The 17,136-nt window shown below is 41.4% G+C and overlaps 1 protein-coding gene across 1 annotated transcript in view; it reads right to left on the bottom strand.

Annotated features, from left to right (window-relative positions):
* The window catches only part of ADAMTS9 (ADAM metallopeptidase with thrombospondin type 1 motif 9), a 256,075-nt gene that overhangs the window by 56,419 nt on the left and 182,520 nt on the right, over positions 1 to 17,136 (bottom strand). The window contains exon 29 of the mRNA XM_073569764.1: positions 1,150 to 1,317. Within this exon, the coding sequence (XP_073425865.1) occupies positions 1,150 to 1,317 (168 nt within the window). The remainder of the gene's footprint in view (positions 1 to 1,149; positions 1,318 to 17,136) is intronic.

The following is a 17,136-nucleotide window of genomic DNA, read 5'->3' as shown; positions in this document are numbered from 1 at the left end:
GGCCACTACAGGAGAAATGTGGTATTGCGACAGCTCTCTTTTACTTAAGGAGCGTGAACCCTGAACAGAGGTCTCCTATAACATGTCTTAATGAGACCGCCCCTTTAATATTACTCTAGATCGAGGCAATGTAGGTATTTGTACTGCAAAACATAGTACCGGTTACAAGCTCCTAAAGAGGTTTCTGCTTTTCTCTCCATTTCTCTTGGTAGTCTCTCTGTACTGAAGCCGCTGTATCCAATCTCCCATATTTCGCCTTTTTCACAATCTGTTTTATTTCCAAGGTCCTGACATCCATCTAGTTGCCAATAAAAAAAAAAAAATCTATTCGAACTGTAGGAAGGCGATAAGTCACGAGCGCAGAGATCACCCGGCTTTGTAGTGAATGGATCTAAATGGTAGACTTCTTTATATACCTTGTACACAGAGTCCTCCGACAATAAGAACTTGCACTCCCGCATGCCCCACATGGATGACCATTCTTATTACTGACATTATGGTGAGGTGCCAATTTAAACAAGCAAAGCTGAAGTGTAAAGCATGGAGGAAGGAACAGAACAGCAGCCTGTTGACACAGTAGGTGGATCTTTTAAATTATAAATTAGGCTCTTCTTAAAATCCTCAAAATCTGTACTACTACAATAATATCGCCAAACAATGTAAAAAACTGTAATAAAGTATCTAAATAATTATACAATATTGTGGCAATATAAAACTGCCATATGTTGCTCACACGATACAGTCGTTCAGTGCTCGAGTCAAACTAAGATTCAGTGTCCAAATGATACCACCATACATAGGCTAAATATTACCGTCATACAAGATCCACAAAAAAATACCAGATTGTCCTCTCCTGACCTATGTGGCTGTAACGGCACAGTCCTCTCTATTGCTGGATAAACCAGCAGTAAATAACAGAGCTGCTGTCTACCGAGCCTTTCTGGTTGCTCCTGAGGGCTCTGCCAAGGGTACCCCCCTGGGAAATGGGAGCCCTAGGCACTTGGCTAGTTTGCCCACATGAGATCACTTTTATATCGCAATCCTAACTCCGTACACCTTGTGGTATCACAAATGTAATCCATGCAGACCAAGAATACGTAAGCCCGTATTCTGCATAGAACCATAAAATTGTGGCGTTTTACAACTTACTTTTCCCCACTCTCCTGCTTTCCACTTTGGGCACCTGCCTCCTCGACATTTCTTCTGTATCTTCGGCTTGGCAAGGTGCTTGCAGTAGTCATTTCCCACATTGGAGCCATCTTTAGCCACACAATACACGACCCTGTTCTTCACGCCTCGTCCGCAGGACACGGAGCACTGGAATGACAGCAGCGTCAGGAAACGGTTATTTATTATTCTCACAACTGTAAACAAGATCAATAAATATTTTACACACAAAAAATAAAATATGATGGAAAAAGAAAAAAAAAGGGTCCATAATTATTAACTGGTATTACTCAAATAACAGAGCACAGACTTCTTAGATCGCAGCTCCATATTGGGGCATTACTCAGCCGTGTGCACACATATCATGATGGAGATGGAAATCTGACACAAGAATTATATATAAGATGTACAGTATATAAACAGTAAATACCCTAGGAAGGAAATAATATGATATTTATTGATGCTTTCTCCCTTTCCCTTCTTTTTTCTTCTTTACTTCTTTCTTTTAACCTTTTGTCAATCTTAATCCCTTCTTTCTCATCATCTGCTTCCTTTCTTCTTTTCCTTCTTTCTTTTCTCTTTTATTACTAATTTATTCTCTTATTTTTTTCCTTAATTCCTCCATTGTTTCCTTCCTCTTTTACTAACTTCCTTCTTTCCATTTCTCTTCGCACACTTTCTTCTTCCCTTCCTTCTGTTCTCCTTCCTTTCCTTTTTTATTTCTTGCATCCTTTCTTCATTTGTTCCTTCCTGCTTTTCACCCTTTTCTCCTTCCTCTTTCTTCATTGCTTCTTCTTTCCTTTCTTCATTCCTTCCTTCCTTTATTCCTTCTTCCTCCTTCTTAGTTCCTTTCTTCATTCCTTCTTCCTTCCTTTCTTTATTCCTTCTTCCTTTCTTCATTCCTTCTTCCTTTCTTCATTCTCCTTCCTCTTTCCTTCTTCCTTTCTTCATTCCTTCATTCTCCTTCCTCTGTCTTCTTTCCTTCTTCCTTTCTTCATTCTCCTTCCTCTTTCTTCTTTCCTTCCTTTCCTCATTCCTTCTTCATCTTTTCTTCCTTGCTCATCTCTTTCCTTCCTGCTTTCCTCCCTTTTCTCCTTCTTCCTCTTTCTTAATTCCTTCTTCCTTCCTTTCTTCATTCCTTCTTCTCCTTTCTTCCTTCCTGATCTTTTGCTCCCTTGCTCTTCTCTTTCCTACCCAGTCTTCCTTTTTCAGTAGCATCTTCTTTTCTCTTCTTTCACCCCCCCACTGAAAACACTAAATCTCCTACACATTTCATGGTCCCTGAAATTAGCACTAAGGACCAGAAATAATCTGTTCTGCATCAGTCCGTGCACTATGTGTATAGTACTGGATCAGAGTCCCTTCGGTTCACTTGAGGAAGTGATTATCGCATATGATTGTGATGATCACACCCCCTTGGCTAAAAGGACAAGATTTACATACAAGGAATAGGGGTCGTATCTCAAGAATGGAAAGGGGCTGAAACTAACAAAAAATAGACAATTCCAAATCGCCATTTAGACCAGATAAAAGAATTACGTATTGTAGTAAATGTTTGGTTCTCTTTAAGACCCCGTTAAATAAATAGATCTGGGAATTTTAACCCCTTTTTCGATTGGAAATGGAAAGGTTTTTTTCTTCCCCAAAAATAAGACGTGCAAATCGACGAACGCACCTTACAAGTCTGTGCACCATTTACTTTTGTAGGCGCAATAAAAGTCAGCGCCCAATGAGCAAAGCGCCATCTGTTGTCCCATTCGTGGCGTCTCCACACCTTTCTTAAGTGCTTCAGTGAACATTCTTAGTCCTGACCACTTATGTCATTCTGACCCAAGTTCACTTTGATTCCTTATACATCTCCTCTAACATGTAAAGAATCAAAAGAAGTCTCCATTGTGAACGAGATTCAACATGACAGCAGCTCGAAGCTCCGGCCTCAAAAAACAGCATGACGCATTTCGCTCCGCCGTCCCTTTGCACAAATGTGGTTTCATCCTACAGTGCCAAAATGTTGCCGATTTTGGTAGCTCTTTTGTATAACGTTATTTTATTTCATTTTATTTTTTAACAGGAAATACAAACATCAAAGGGAATAAAAGGAGACCGTAAAGAGGCCCCGATCACCAAGCCGGCCTCCAGTTCTTGACACTGCCGCCCGTTCTGACTGCTGTGCTTTTATCACCGGAAGAATGCTATTTTGTATGGTCAGTAAGCTGCATCGTTGGGCAGGCACATACAATGTTCTCAAAGATCAAATTTAATTGGATGGGTCACAGGGAGACTGCCTAAGTAATCATTAAATATACTGGCAAGTGATGCGAAAAGAACAATTACAAATCAAATCTAATAACATCCCAGATATCCCCATCACGTGGGGTCCTGTTCTGGCCTACACAGCAATGTAGACCTCTGGGACCCCCACTGATCCGGTGAATGAAAGGGGCACAGTGCTGACCTAGAGATACATCCCTACACAGCGGTGTACCGGATAAAGAAAATCGGGATGATTATTGTAAAAATATGATTTTATTCATAAATTTAAAAAATCAAATTTAAAATATCAAATAAAAAGAAGGTAGTATTAAGGAAAGTCCAGAAGAAGAAAAGAGGGAGTGTAGGCTGTCTTGATTACGCAAGTGAATTTACATGAAAGTGAACAGAGTCGTAACAGACGTCTAACAGTATCCCTAATACTGTATAGAATGCTGGTATAGCAGAACATAAAGAGCTAATCACTTATTATCACAAAAAAACCCTTAAGGGGCAGGCAGCCACTTTCACATGACGAGTGTTTCGCCTTCATCACTTCATCAGGGGGTGACTGCATTGCGGAAGTCGAGGATTTTACAAATGCACAGGACCCGTTCATAAATTGCATTACAAACGTAAGATTAATAACTTGTCCACACAAGTCATGATAATGGCAACCTCGAAAAGCCCTAAAATCAGCACTATGACTCCTTCATTCTCAGGATCGGCAGTGGTCCCAGAGGTCCGACCTAATTTGAAGGCTTATCTGACTTACATTCCTTCCCTTTCAGGTATACATCTTTAGTTGTAGAATTGTAACCAATTGGCTTCATGAATACAAGAGTATGACACGGGCATCAAACAAAGGATGATTGTCCTCATGCAACAGATGGACACGAGGTGTAATGCATCTAATCCAGCGTGGGAGATGCCTCATTTGTTACAGAGGGTGATGGAATGGAGGAGAGGCAGCAGACGTTTCACCCTAAATGGAGCTGTTTATAACCATATTTAAGGTTTGGAAAAAGATTGAAGTCTTACAGCATCCAGAAAAAAGTTCTGTTCTAGAGTCAGAGGCTTGTGCTATCTGCTGAGATGAGGAAGAGGAGAATGGACATGTATTATTTGCCATACTGATTTGTGTTCTGCTCTTTTCTCATTTCTTCCTTACGGTTTTCTTTCTCCCTTTCTTTCATTCTTCCCTTCAAATAATTGCTCTTTTCTTTTCCTTCCTTCCTACTTTTCTTGCCTTCCTAACTCACCAGCATTAATATTAGTAACATAGAGATGTTTAAGTCCGACTTCCATGCCATAATGCCCCGACTTGGCCCAGACATCCCCCAACTGAAATAAAACTGCTGTTCTTGAGTAGGGTTTACATCACATACTTTTGCGTCCCAGCATATTCTGGAATGTGGTCAGTAGTTTCTTTCCATTCTTCTTTAATATTTTACTTTTCTCTTTACATCCTTCCCACCTTCATTCATTCTTTTCCTCACTTTTCTTTTTTCCCTTCATTTCTGTTTTATCCTTCCTTCTTTTCCTCACTTTTCTTTTTTCCTTCATTTCTGTTTTATCCTTCCTCCTCCATTTCCACACTTTTTACCTTCATTTCTGTTTTATCCTTCCTTCTTTTCCTCACTTTTCTTTTTTCCTTCATTTCTGTTTTATCCTTCCTTCCTTCTTTTCCTCACTTTTCTTTTTTCCCTTCATTTCTGTTTTATCCTTCCTTCTTTTCCTCACTTTTCTTTTTTCCCTTCATTTCTGTTTTATCCTTCCTTCCTTCTTTTCCTCACTTTTCTTTTTTCCCTTCATTTCTGTTTTATCCTTTCTTCCTTTCCTCACTTTTCTTTTTTACCTTCATTTCTGTTTTATCCTTCCTTCCTCCTTTTCCTCACTTTTCTTTTTTTACCTTCATTTCTGTTTTATCCTTCCTCCTCCATTTCCACACTTTTTTTCCCTTCATTTCTGTTTTATCCTTCCTTCCTTCTTTTCCTCACTTTTCTTTTTTCCCTTCATTTCTGTTTTATCCTTCCTTCTTTTCCTCACTTTTCTTTTTTCCCTTCATTTCTGTTTTATCCTTCCTTCCTTCTTTTCCTCACTTTTCTTTTTTACCTTCATTTCTGTTTTATCCTTCCTTCCTCCTTTTCCTCACTTTTCCTTTTTCCTTCATTTCTGTTTTATCCTTCCTCCTCCATTTCCACACTTTTTTCACTTCATTTCTGTTTTATCCTTCCTTCCTTCTTTTCCTCACTTTTTTCCTTCATTTCTGCTTCATCCTTCCTTCCTCTCACTTTCTTATCACATTCCTCCTGTGCTTTTGACATAAGTAGCAAGTGACTTTTTTGTCACCTGCTAATTACCTTTCATAAGTAGAGCTACCATATTAACCAGACTGGATGAATAAGGCCTCTTTCACACATCAGTTTTTCGCCGTCAGGCACGATCCGGCTTTTTTTTGTAAAACCGGATCCGGCAAAATGCAATGCCGGATCCAGTTTTTCCCCATTGACTTATATTAGCACCGGATCGCGCCGGATGGCATTGCGTTTCATCCGTTTTTTGCCGGATCCGGCTATTTGTCTCATTCCGGCGTCTGGAAAAAACGGCTACTGTAACGTTTTTTGTCTCCGGCGAAAAAGCCGGAAGCGCCGGATCCGACGCTTCCGGCTTTTTGCCACAATGAAAGTCTATGGGCGCCGGAATGCGCCGGATCCAGAAAAAGACGGATCCAGCCACCGGATCCGTTTTTTTAAGTCTGCGCATGCTCAGATCCAATTGGCCAGCCCCCAGGAAACAGATATAATCTGCTAGACGGATCCGGCAGAAAAACGGATCTGTTTCTACAGTTCTCCAAAATGTATGCCGGATCCGTTTTTTCTAAAAATAGCCGGATCCTGCCTGACGGCAAAAAACTGATGTGTGAAAGTAGCCTAAGTGATTTTAACAATTGCCACATCTATATTTCACTATATTTACAAATATTCTAAAACAAGTCCACCTGTTTAACACTGGTTTATAAACTAGGGTCTATTGTAGTCCTTTATTCCCATCACCCTGGGGACTCTCTACAGCCGGACTCCATTACAGAGTAGGGTAGTGCATGTTCCATTCTTCTCTTTTAATCTTGTAAAGTATCTGTCCTGCTCCTCTGTGTCCCATCTCACTTTGATATACTATACGCTTTGAGTCTTCTAGGCCAATACATTTATCAATATGCTATATTGTAGTATTTGTCTACTTATTCTTATCTATTGCTTCATCATAATCAAAGCAAATAGGATTGTAAGTAGGAAAAATCACAAGCGGCCCCAAACTAAGTGGGGAACAGAGAAGTTTATTTAAAACAGATGGAAAACAACAACTATCAACTAAGGAAACAACCTCCAGACTTACATTATCTGAACATCATGGAGGAGTTTCCCCACATCATATTCCCCCTCTATAATCCAGAGCGGGGAGACATTACACAAGGTCAATAAATTACATCTGCTGGACACAAGACATCCATGTATTACATTGTTCACTATCTGTTTTAATAACCCCCGTGTAATACCACCTTTCCCCTGCAGGAGTGCTACATTTGAAATGCAGGACCCTGGGTGATCGCTGGAGGGATTTTGAAGCTGAACCTCTGGTGATTGGCTGATCACTGACTTTAATATAAAGTGAATGTATCCTCAGAAAATGACCTATTGTTTAAATAAGATTTTTAGGTTTAATGTATGATTTTTTATTTTGATTTTTTTTTAATTTTCTATTACACACCATGTATGAAATAAATCTTGAAATCTTGCAGTAAAACCTTTATATTCAGCAGATAACACCGGCGTCATCATTCACAATAAGTGTTGTCACAGGTCACCTCCTCTTCCTGTACAATGACTGATAACACCACTATATACAGTAGATAATACAGGATCCACCATTCACAATAGATGATATCACAGCTCACCTCTTCCTCCTGCACAATGACTGATAACACCTCTATAAATGTAGATAACACAGGATCCACCATTCACAATAGAGGATGTCACAGCTCACCTCCTCCTCCTGTACAATGACTGATAACACCTCTATATACAGTAGATAACACAGAATCCACCATTCACAATAGGTGATGTCACAGCTCACCTCCTCCTGTACAATGACTGATAACACCTCTATATACAGTAGATAACACAGGAGCCACCATTCACAATAGAGGATGTCACAGCTCACCTCCTCCTTCTGTACAATGACTGATAACCTCTATATACAGTAGATAACACAGAATCCACCATTCACAATAGGTGATGTCACAGCTCACCTCCTCCTGTACAATGACTGATAACACCTCTATATACAGTAGATAACACAGGATCCACCATTCACAATAGGTGATAGCACAGCTCACCTCCTCCCATTCCACTTGAGTCAGTCCACTGTCCATGTCAAAAACTATTAGCAGGAGTATAATATTTGAGCTTTATGGTCAACATGAAAATTGCAGGTTTGATTTATTTTCATGAATTTAGATAGTGATCTGACAAATTAAAACAAACAAATAAATATTGCAAAACAATAGATCATTTTATGATGAGACCTTCCTATTAGTAGAGGAATTATTCATAGGAATACACCCTGTATGAGCAGGTAAGTAGAGTCCACATTTAATGCTATAGCCACGTAGCCTTAGTCTATGGGTTTGGGTGTAGTCGGTACATACAAGAGCACCATTCACTTTTGCAATTTACTGCTTATTAAAATTTGCAGCGTTTCTGGAGATATTAACACTTCTCCATTCTGTTGTCTACAGCTTGTTGCCTAGGAGACCGACCACCGCTGCCGTGTAGCTTGTAAGCGCTGCCCTGAAGCAGGCCGGGATTAGGAGGTATCAGAGAGCAATACCAGCCAGATTCAAAGCAGCGCTTACAAGCTCCATAAATAAGAGCTTGTAAGCACTGCACACGTTCTGCTATTTGGAACAGGTGGTCGGACTCCAATGCGACAAACTGTAAACAAAAAAAATGTTAATATCTCAAGAACGACTGTGAATTTTAATACGCAGTAAGGGACAAAACCGATTGTGTTTACGAGCACTGTCCGAAAATACCCATTTATGGATATGGGAATATCCCTTTAAATATAAGATATCCGTAGGATAAGTCATCAATATCAAATCAATGTGGGTCCAACACCCAGCACCCCCATAAATCAGATAAATCGGATAACCCCTTTACATGACCCATATCATGAATATGAAATCGGTAGGGATCTGAGAGCGGAATGCAAGAATTTGGCTATGGGAAGGCCGGAGTCCGGTATATGTTCTTCATTAGGTTTCATTATAAGGCGGAATTTCCTTTACATTAAAGCGAAGCAGGTACTAGGAAAAATAACAAGAGCGATTTACCCAGACTGAGCCGTTTCATCAATCACCTACGAAACAGTCCATTTAGCTCAAAGAGCCCGGACTCTGTACGATCCTATAAACGTACGACCTTTTTTTTCCGGATAAGTGACTAATGGAGCCGGGCCGTATGTACACGAAAAAAATCCGTATGTGTTTACAGTGTGTCTGACAAATCTAATAAAAAAATGTGTTTTCCTGAAAATAACAGAACATTTCAATTTTGTGTTTCCAGGTACTCGCAGCGGAGAAGGGGTAGAGGATTTCGGCATATGTATGCCATATGCTGAGAACCCAGCATGGCGCTCATTTTAAGAACAGTCATTTGCGGGCCCCTAGAAGGCTTTGCATAGGTCATAGAGAGTTCTAAAAAATACAAGAAGGACGATCCGATTCCTTTTCTTCTACAAAAAAAGATACATAGTCTGTGAAACTACTTTACAGCTGTTACAACAGCACCACCCTGGTGCACAGGCTGCAGCCGGTATTGCAGCCCAGCCACTGTGAAATGAATGGAGATGAGCTGCCATACCTTACACAGTCTATAGATCGAGTCAAGCTGAAACTGCCATATTTTTCTAATCATATACTATGTATATATTTAATATATAAAGCTCAAAGTGTGTATGTGTGTATGTATGTATGTGTGTGTGTGTGTGTGTGTGTGTGTGTGTGTATGTATGTATGTATGTATGTGTATGTCCGGGATTGGCATCCGCACCGTCGCAGCTACAGCCACAAAATTTGGCACAGTCACACGTCTGGACCCCGAGAGTGTCCGAGGCTGTGTTGTGAGGCGAAATTTTAACCCCGCGCGTTCCAATTCACCAAACAATTTTGCCCCTATCTACATACTGGGGAAAAAAGTGTGTGCGCGTCAAGCCCCGCCCCTCATTATGACGACATAATGCCCCTATCTACATACTGGGGAAACAGCGTGTGCGTATCAAGCCCCGCCCCTAATTATGATGTTACAATAGTTGCCATGGCGACGCTGATGTCATCAAGCCCTGCCGCTCATTATGATGTCATAATGGTTGACTATGGGATGGAGGATGTGTGATTGGTATATGGGCACTGGACTATGGGATGGAGGATATGTATATGGGCACGGGACTATGGGATGGAGGATATGTAGGACGGGTATATGGGCACGGGACTATGGGATGGCGGATATGTATGATGGGTATATAGGCATGGGACTATGAGATGAAGGATGTGTGATGGGTTTATGGGCACGGGACTATGGGATGGAGGATATGTATGATGGGTATATAGGCATGGGACTATGAGATGAAGGATGTGTGATGGGTATATGGGCACGGGACTATGGGATGGAGGATGTGTATGATGGGTATATGGGCATGGGACTATGGGATGGAGGATGTGTGATGGGTATATGGGCACTCGACTATGGGATGGAGGATGTGTGATGGGTATATGGGCACGGGACTATGGGATGGCGGATATTTATGATGGGTATATGGGCACTCGACTATGGGATGGAGGATATGTATGATGGGTATATGGGCACGGGACTATGGGATGAAGGATAATTATAATTTGCTATAACTAATCACAGTTAGTTACTATGCTCGGGCAGCGCTGGGCTCTTCACCTAATATATATATATATATATATATATATATATATATATTTAGTAACAGAACTGTTCCTTAAAGCAATTGCCTAGGACTAGTATATTGACATCCTTACAGGGTTATTTCCATATGTTGATATTGTCAGATAGAGCTTGTAAAAACATTCACTTTTGCAATTTACTCCTTACGAAAATTTTCAGCCATTCTTGTGATATTAACACTTTTCCTTTCTGCCGTTTACAGTTTGTTGCCTAGGAGACCCACCACCGCTGGTCTTTAGCTTGTAAGCGCTGCGCTGAAGCTGGCCGGGATTAGGAGGTATAGGCGAGCGATACCAGCCATATACAAAAGCAGTGCTTACAAGCTCAATAAATAAGAGCTTGTAAGCACTGCACATGTTCTGCTGTTTGTCACAGGTAGTCGGACTCCGTGGCGATGAGCTTTAAACAACAGAAAAGTGTCGATATCTCAAGAATGGCTGTCAATTTCAGTACACAGTAAGGGACAAAACTGATTGTATTTATGAGCACTAGTCAAAAATACCCATCTGATGGTCTCCACAAGGCTGAGTAGTACCCCACTAGACTGTTATACCACGTAATGCTACATCTCTCCAGCAGGGGGACAGTGTAGAGAAAATATATGGCCATATATATCCATTTCATAAATTGTGGGAGAGGGCGGCTATGTGACACTTGTGTGATAATGGGTCACTTATGGGTACAGTATCCCCCCCATAACTGGCAATTATTCCTCTAAAATGTAGACGAGTTTCCCCTTGGAAGCAGCCGGTACCCGCAGCGCCCGGTAACGCTCCTGCCGCAGTGGATAAATGGCTGTAAAGTTACATTACATAGAAGATTAGTTTGCATATTCCAAAAAAAGAAAAAAAAAGTCAGGAAAGAGCAGGAAGGACTGATCCCCGGCCTTATGGATTTCTGAGCCTGCTTCCTACAGTGTCGCAAGAGGCCTCTAGGGGAAGGATGATTTACGAGGCCATTACACTACATACTAAGAGCTGCTCTTCTCCTAGGCAGGATACAAAAATGGAAGTCAGAAAATTCCTGCATCTGTTGCTAGTAAAAGTTTGGGGGGGAATGTTGGTTACCGCGTCTGTTCGATGTAATGAATTCCTAGCACTGTACTGGATCGGAGTATTATGTAATACATCATAAAACCATAGCATGCTTTATAAACACACAGTATGGCGGTATTATTTGGACCCCCTCTGGTACTGTTGCCTGTGCTCCGTCTGCAGTTATGACCCTGAAGAGAAGATCATTTCTTTCCGTCTTCCATCTAATCTATGTGCTTGCTTTGAGCATTGTCTGGCTCTTTTACATAGGCATTATTATACTCTGTTACATGAGCACAGTATGGCGGTATTATTCGGACCCTCTCTGGTACTGTTGTGTGTGCTCCGTCTGCAGTTATAACCCTGAAGAGAAGATCTTTTCTCTCCAGCTTCCATCTAATCTATGTGCTTGCTTTGAGCGTTGTCTGGCTCTTTTACATAGGCATTATTATACTCTGTTACATGAGCACAGTATGGCGGTATTATTTGGACACTCTTGTACTGTTGTATGTAGTCCATCTGCAACATAGTTACCTGTAGTCATAACTCAGATTAGAAGGAATTAAATGATCTCTTCAATGTGTTTGCTTTGAGCTACTACTTAAGCACCAACATGCTCTGTTATAGGGTCACAGTATGGAAGTATTATTTGGACACTGCCTAGTACTGCTGCATTGCACAATATGTTAGTTTGACATGTAGTTGTGGAAGTAAGTAGCAAGAAACGGTGTAGACATGATCCATTTGTAGCTATAAACATTGATCGCCTCTTTCATTACGCTCTGTTATATCAGCACAGTATGACAGTATTATTTCAACACTATATTTACCTATGGCCATGGAGGTAAGCCCCAAGAAAATCCATGAAGATTAAGTTTTCCTTAAATCATCTTCCATCTAATCTATGTGCTTGCTTTGAGCACTGTCTGGCGCTATTACATAGGCACCAATATGCTCTGTTATATGAGCACAGTATGGCAGTATTAATTGGACACTGCCTAGTACTGCTGTATAGTACAGTTTGACCTGTAGTTGTGGGAGTAAGTACCAAGAAACGATGTTGACATGATCTACTTGTAGCTATGAACACTGATCGTCTCTTTCATTATGCTCTGATATATCAGCACCGTACAGCAGTATTGTTTGGACACTGCCTAATACTGTAGTGGTAAGGTCGAAGAAAAGCTAAGATGAAGCTTTCCATAAATCAATTACCATTTAATCTATGTGTTTGCTTTGAGCGCTGTCTGTCGCTATTACTTACGCATCATTATACTCTGTTATATCAGCACTGTATGGCAGTATTACTTGGACACTGCCTAGAACTGTTGCCTTGCACAATATGCTACTTTTTTACTTGTAGCTGTGAAAGTAAGTACCAAGAAACGATGTAGACATTAAAAGTTTTCCTTAAGACAACTTCCACCCGATCTATTTGCTAGCTCCGAGCACTGATCGTGTTATTCGTTATGCTCAGTTATATGAGCACAGTATGGCGGTATTATTTGGACATTTCCTAGTATTTTTCTAAGTGCGCTGTATGCTACATACAGGAGACGTTTCCTCAAGGCTAATTCTAGCACGCTCCATTATTGAGGTTCGTTCCGTTACCCTTCGATCTGTTTATGCGCCGGTTTAGCAATGCATTGGGGTCAGTCTGCTGCAGTCAGATCCACAGATCGCTGATTGCGGGCAGATCTGTAACCTGTAGGTTGCTATGACAATACGCCGCGTGAGTCATCATTCGCACAATTGAATTACAAAGTTCACGAGATATTAGAAGAGACGGAAAATCATTGAAAACGCAAAAAGCTTCTAACAGCGAATGTGGCGTTTGTGAGAACTGTCTATTGTTTCCCTTTGTTCGGCGCCTTCACTGTACTGTCATCTGGTTATAGAAGGAGTTAAATCTGCCTAAATTGATAAGTTATACAATTTACTAATGTAGTTCCCTGGGCCGCAGCGGACACTTGGGGCCTGATGACTAGAAACACAGGAGCGGGGCCCCTGACCTGCAGGCCCCTTTCTGTACTGCTGTTCACTGGGCCCCATACAGCAGTAAGGGCAGTAATGCCCTGATGGCGGCCCTGAGTTCCCATCTGAATGGTGTAAGCTTTAGTCCCAGCAGCTCCTCGTCCAGATTGTGGTTGACAAAGGGACACTTATTCCTATATTGGTGTGTGATCAAAGCAGTGTGTGAAGGGGGCTGGCTGACGGCTTACTTACATAGCTAAACCAGCCCCCTTCTCTGTCTAGAGTTGTAGCCCCCTAGGTCACAACTGACGACACATAGAAAGCAAAGGAGGCTGGCTTAGCTATTAAACTAAATTAAAACACCTTATCCACGATGAGGGGGCTGGCTTAAAGGGGTTGTCCAGGGCCATTTTATTTATTTATTTTTTTACTATGGGCCCAAAATTAATAGGCAGGTAGTTGCTAACTCAGCGCGTCTCAGACCGGTCACAGACCACTCCTGCCGGCGATTCAGCTGCTCCATGTCAACAGAGCAGCTCTTCCTCTACCACTCTGTCACAGGAGCATGACTGCCGACGTCATGCTGATTGACAGCTGGCTCCCTGCACTTGAGAAGCAGGGAGCCGGCTGTCAATCAGCATGTCAGCAGTCACGCCCCTGTGACAGAGAAGATAGGAGGAGAAGCTCATGCTCTGTCAATGTAAGATCAGAAGAAACCGCTGAATCGTCGGCACCAGGCACAACAGGCAGGTAGGTAGCAACTACCTGTCTGTTCGTTCTTAGGCCTATAGTACATAGTAAAAACGATTAATTAGTCCTGGATCACCGCTTTAACTAAGAAAGCCCCATTCTCTTCCTATACATCAGTTATGACAGAGGGGTCTGGCTTAGCTATTTAGATTTATTTAAATCACTAAGCCAACCTGCTCAAATGACAAAAGGGGCTGGCTAGCTAAGCCAGCCCCTTTTGTCACAACTGATGACATGTAGAAAGAGAAGGGGGCTGGCTTAGCTATTTTAAGAAATCTAAGTACTTAAGCCAGGCTGTTATATCATGGCTGATTTATATATAAAGAGAGAAGGGGGCTGTTCTTAACTATGGTATATGTATAGTATAATCAGAGATGTTTCGTATGGATGCTAAAATGTGGTTGTATTTTAGCCCAGTCGTGAACTTTTATGATTTAAATTGTTTTCTGGGCCGACATAAAAAAAAAATGGAGCAAGCAACGCTGGAAAAATAGGAATATAATGATATATATTGTATAACTCAGACCTAAATCGCTAAACTGATGTGTCAGAAGTGTTGGTGGGTTGTAGCAGCCTTCATCCACCACAAGGGGGAGCTTAGGAGCTTACAGTATACCATTTTATTATTGAGTTCTGTGTTGTAGTCATTAAGCTCCCTCTAGTGGTGGCTTCAGGCAGCAACAATTTTATCATTTACCATTATGTCTATTCATGGGATTTGGAGCTTAGAAAAACTAAGCTCTGATGGATGTAAAGATATTTTGAGAAAGATAGACAATCATTTTAGAGGGTTTAAAGCTTTTATGATGTGTTGGATTTGACAAGTGGTTCAGGGAGTCACTAGTACAATGAATCGCCGTTTTTCTGTTCCCTGACATATAGATCCATGTCTCTTGCTTTTTTTTTTTAAAGGCACAGTAAAATGATTTTGGATTATAGAATCTATTGGACCTACTTGTAAACTTTAAAGAGCAGAGCCTGACGGCAAATCCGACCACTCAAGTGTTAATCCATCCGCCATTAATTCCATACCATGAAGAGGGGGCTGACATGCTCGTTGGATTTGCGTCCTTCAATCTAGTGCAAAAAGCTGAATGGGAATGTGGAATGACAGGGTAATAATGAGATGAAGGGGCCAGGGCCGGAGAGAACGGAGAATACATTGAAAGAGGCATTAATGATGAGACTGTGGAAATGTCAAGTTAAAAGGACTGAAGTCTTTTGTGACCCCCTTCACCCCTTAATCAGAGATCTTTCAAGTCCTGACAATGGCTCGGTTTCATCAAACAAGTCTTCCACGTATCATGTGACCGCCATACAATACGGAGGCCACCGAACGCTCACCATGCTCAGCCGCTAATTGTCAGAACGCTATTCCCTCCATACATAATAAGGCCGGGCAGGGAGGGCTACAACCTCGGCCATGCTTTTTTTTTTTTTATAAGTTTAGGAAAACTTTTTCTCAACTTTTTTTTTCCCCATTACTACTTTCAAGAGCGTAGAGAAGTAAAATTGGCTTCCCATTGTTGGCGGTCCTCAATACATACATTGTTTGAAGCCTCGCTAATGGGATGTATAGAAAAGAAGAGGCGTGTTCACACCACCAACAGTAAAGGGTGTGGGGTCCGTGCCCCTACCATCAAGTAACAGCCCCAAACGTTGAACCCAATTATTTATTAGTACTACCCAATATGGTGCTACAACCCCTTCCTTCCCAAACGATCATAATATAATGCCATATCCTTCCAATATGCCACCACTTTAGGTTGATCACCTTTGGGGACAATTATCTTTTTATTTTACTTTAATGATTTGTTTTACCCAAAATATTTACAGTATATTTTTTATAATTGGGTTCCAGTAAGAATTTTGCATCTTTTCCCTTCTATAGTTTGTGTGTTGCACGGTCTGTGGTTGGCTGTAGAATGAGTTGACTGTGAATCCATCAGTGAGCTCATTCTGACAACCCACTGGATGAGTTTCTATCTTGTCTATTTTTTTTAGCTCTTAAAGTGATTTCTGACCACAGATCACTATAAAGTTGAATTGGGTAGGGAAAATAAGAGCCCTTAAATGGGATGTCCTGCCTACAGCGACAAGTAGGCGGTCACAGAGACTGCAGACTTGTGAATCCTCACGTCGTGAGGATTCTCCATTGTCGGCAGCGGGTAGTCATGTCACCACAAGTTTTGCAGTATGCATACTCCCAGCCACATTCCAACTAGACTGTTTCCATTGAGCGAAGTCAGACATGTCTAGTTGGAATGTGACCGGGAGTATGCATATTGCATCACATGACTTCCGCTTCTGGCGCTGGAGAATCCTGACAGCGAGCAGTGCGCGCAGTGTGAGAATTTACAAGTCTGCAGTCACACGGAGTTAACAGCAGACTTGTGGCTTGAGACCGAACAACCCCTTTAAAAGATAAACGGCGCAACATTTTAAAGGAGACCCAATTGTAAAAATGGGTATTAGCCCAAAAATATATGTATAGAAGTAAAAAATGTAATAAGTTAATATTAATACAGGACTATTTGATTCAAAATATCTGCCACCTAGGGGGCTTATTTTTGACCCCCCCAAGAACATCAGGGTGAACTCAGATTCATCATCATTCATCGAATTCAGTATATTCGGTAATTATATTTTCTGCATACGTAGGTTTTAAGAATGAGGTCTCCACTGTTAGATTTTTAGGGGATGGGAAGCAGGCATCGAGTCACTGATTTTAGTCTCTTAGGTGGGTTTCTAGCTGAACTTGTTGCAAGTGTTTGCTCTGTTCTCCAGCCCAGGACCAGCTGGGAAAATACCTCTTGCCCAGTCAGGCAGTAAAACTGAAATATGGATTCCTCATGCTTGTTGTAAAGGATTGTGAGAGGTCCGTACCATGACGAGACTGGTGTTAATAACGGGCTGATAATGCTGCT

Source organism: Dendrobates tinctorius, unplaced genomic scaffold (genome assembly GCF_039654945.1).
Source record: "Dendrobates tinctorius isolate UK_male_01 unplaced genomic scaffold, ASM3965494v1 ptg000027l, whole genome shotgun sequence".
In the NCBI taxonomy this organism is placed as follows: domain Eukaryota; kingdom Metazoa; phylum Chordata; class Amphibia; order Anura; family Dendrobatidae; genus Dendrobates; species Dendrobates tinctorius.
Note: the sequence above shows the minus strand (reverse complement) of the source record. Positions and strands in the feature narration are given on the sequence as shown.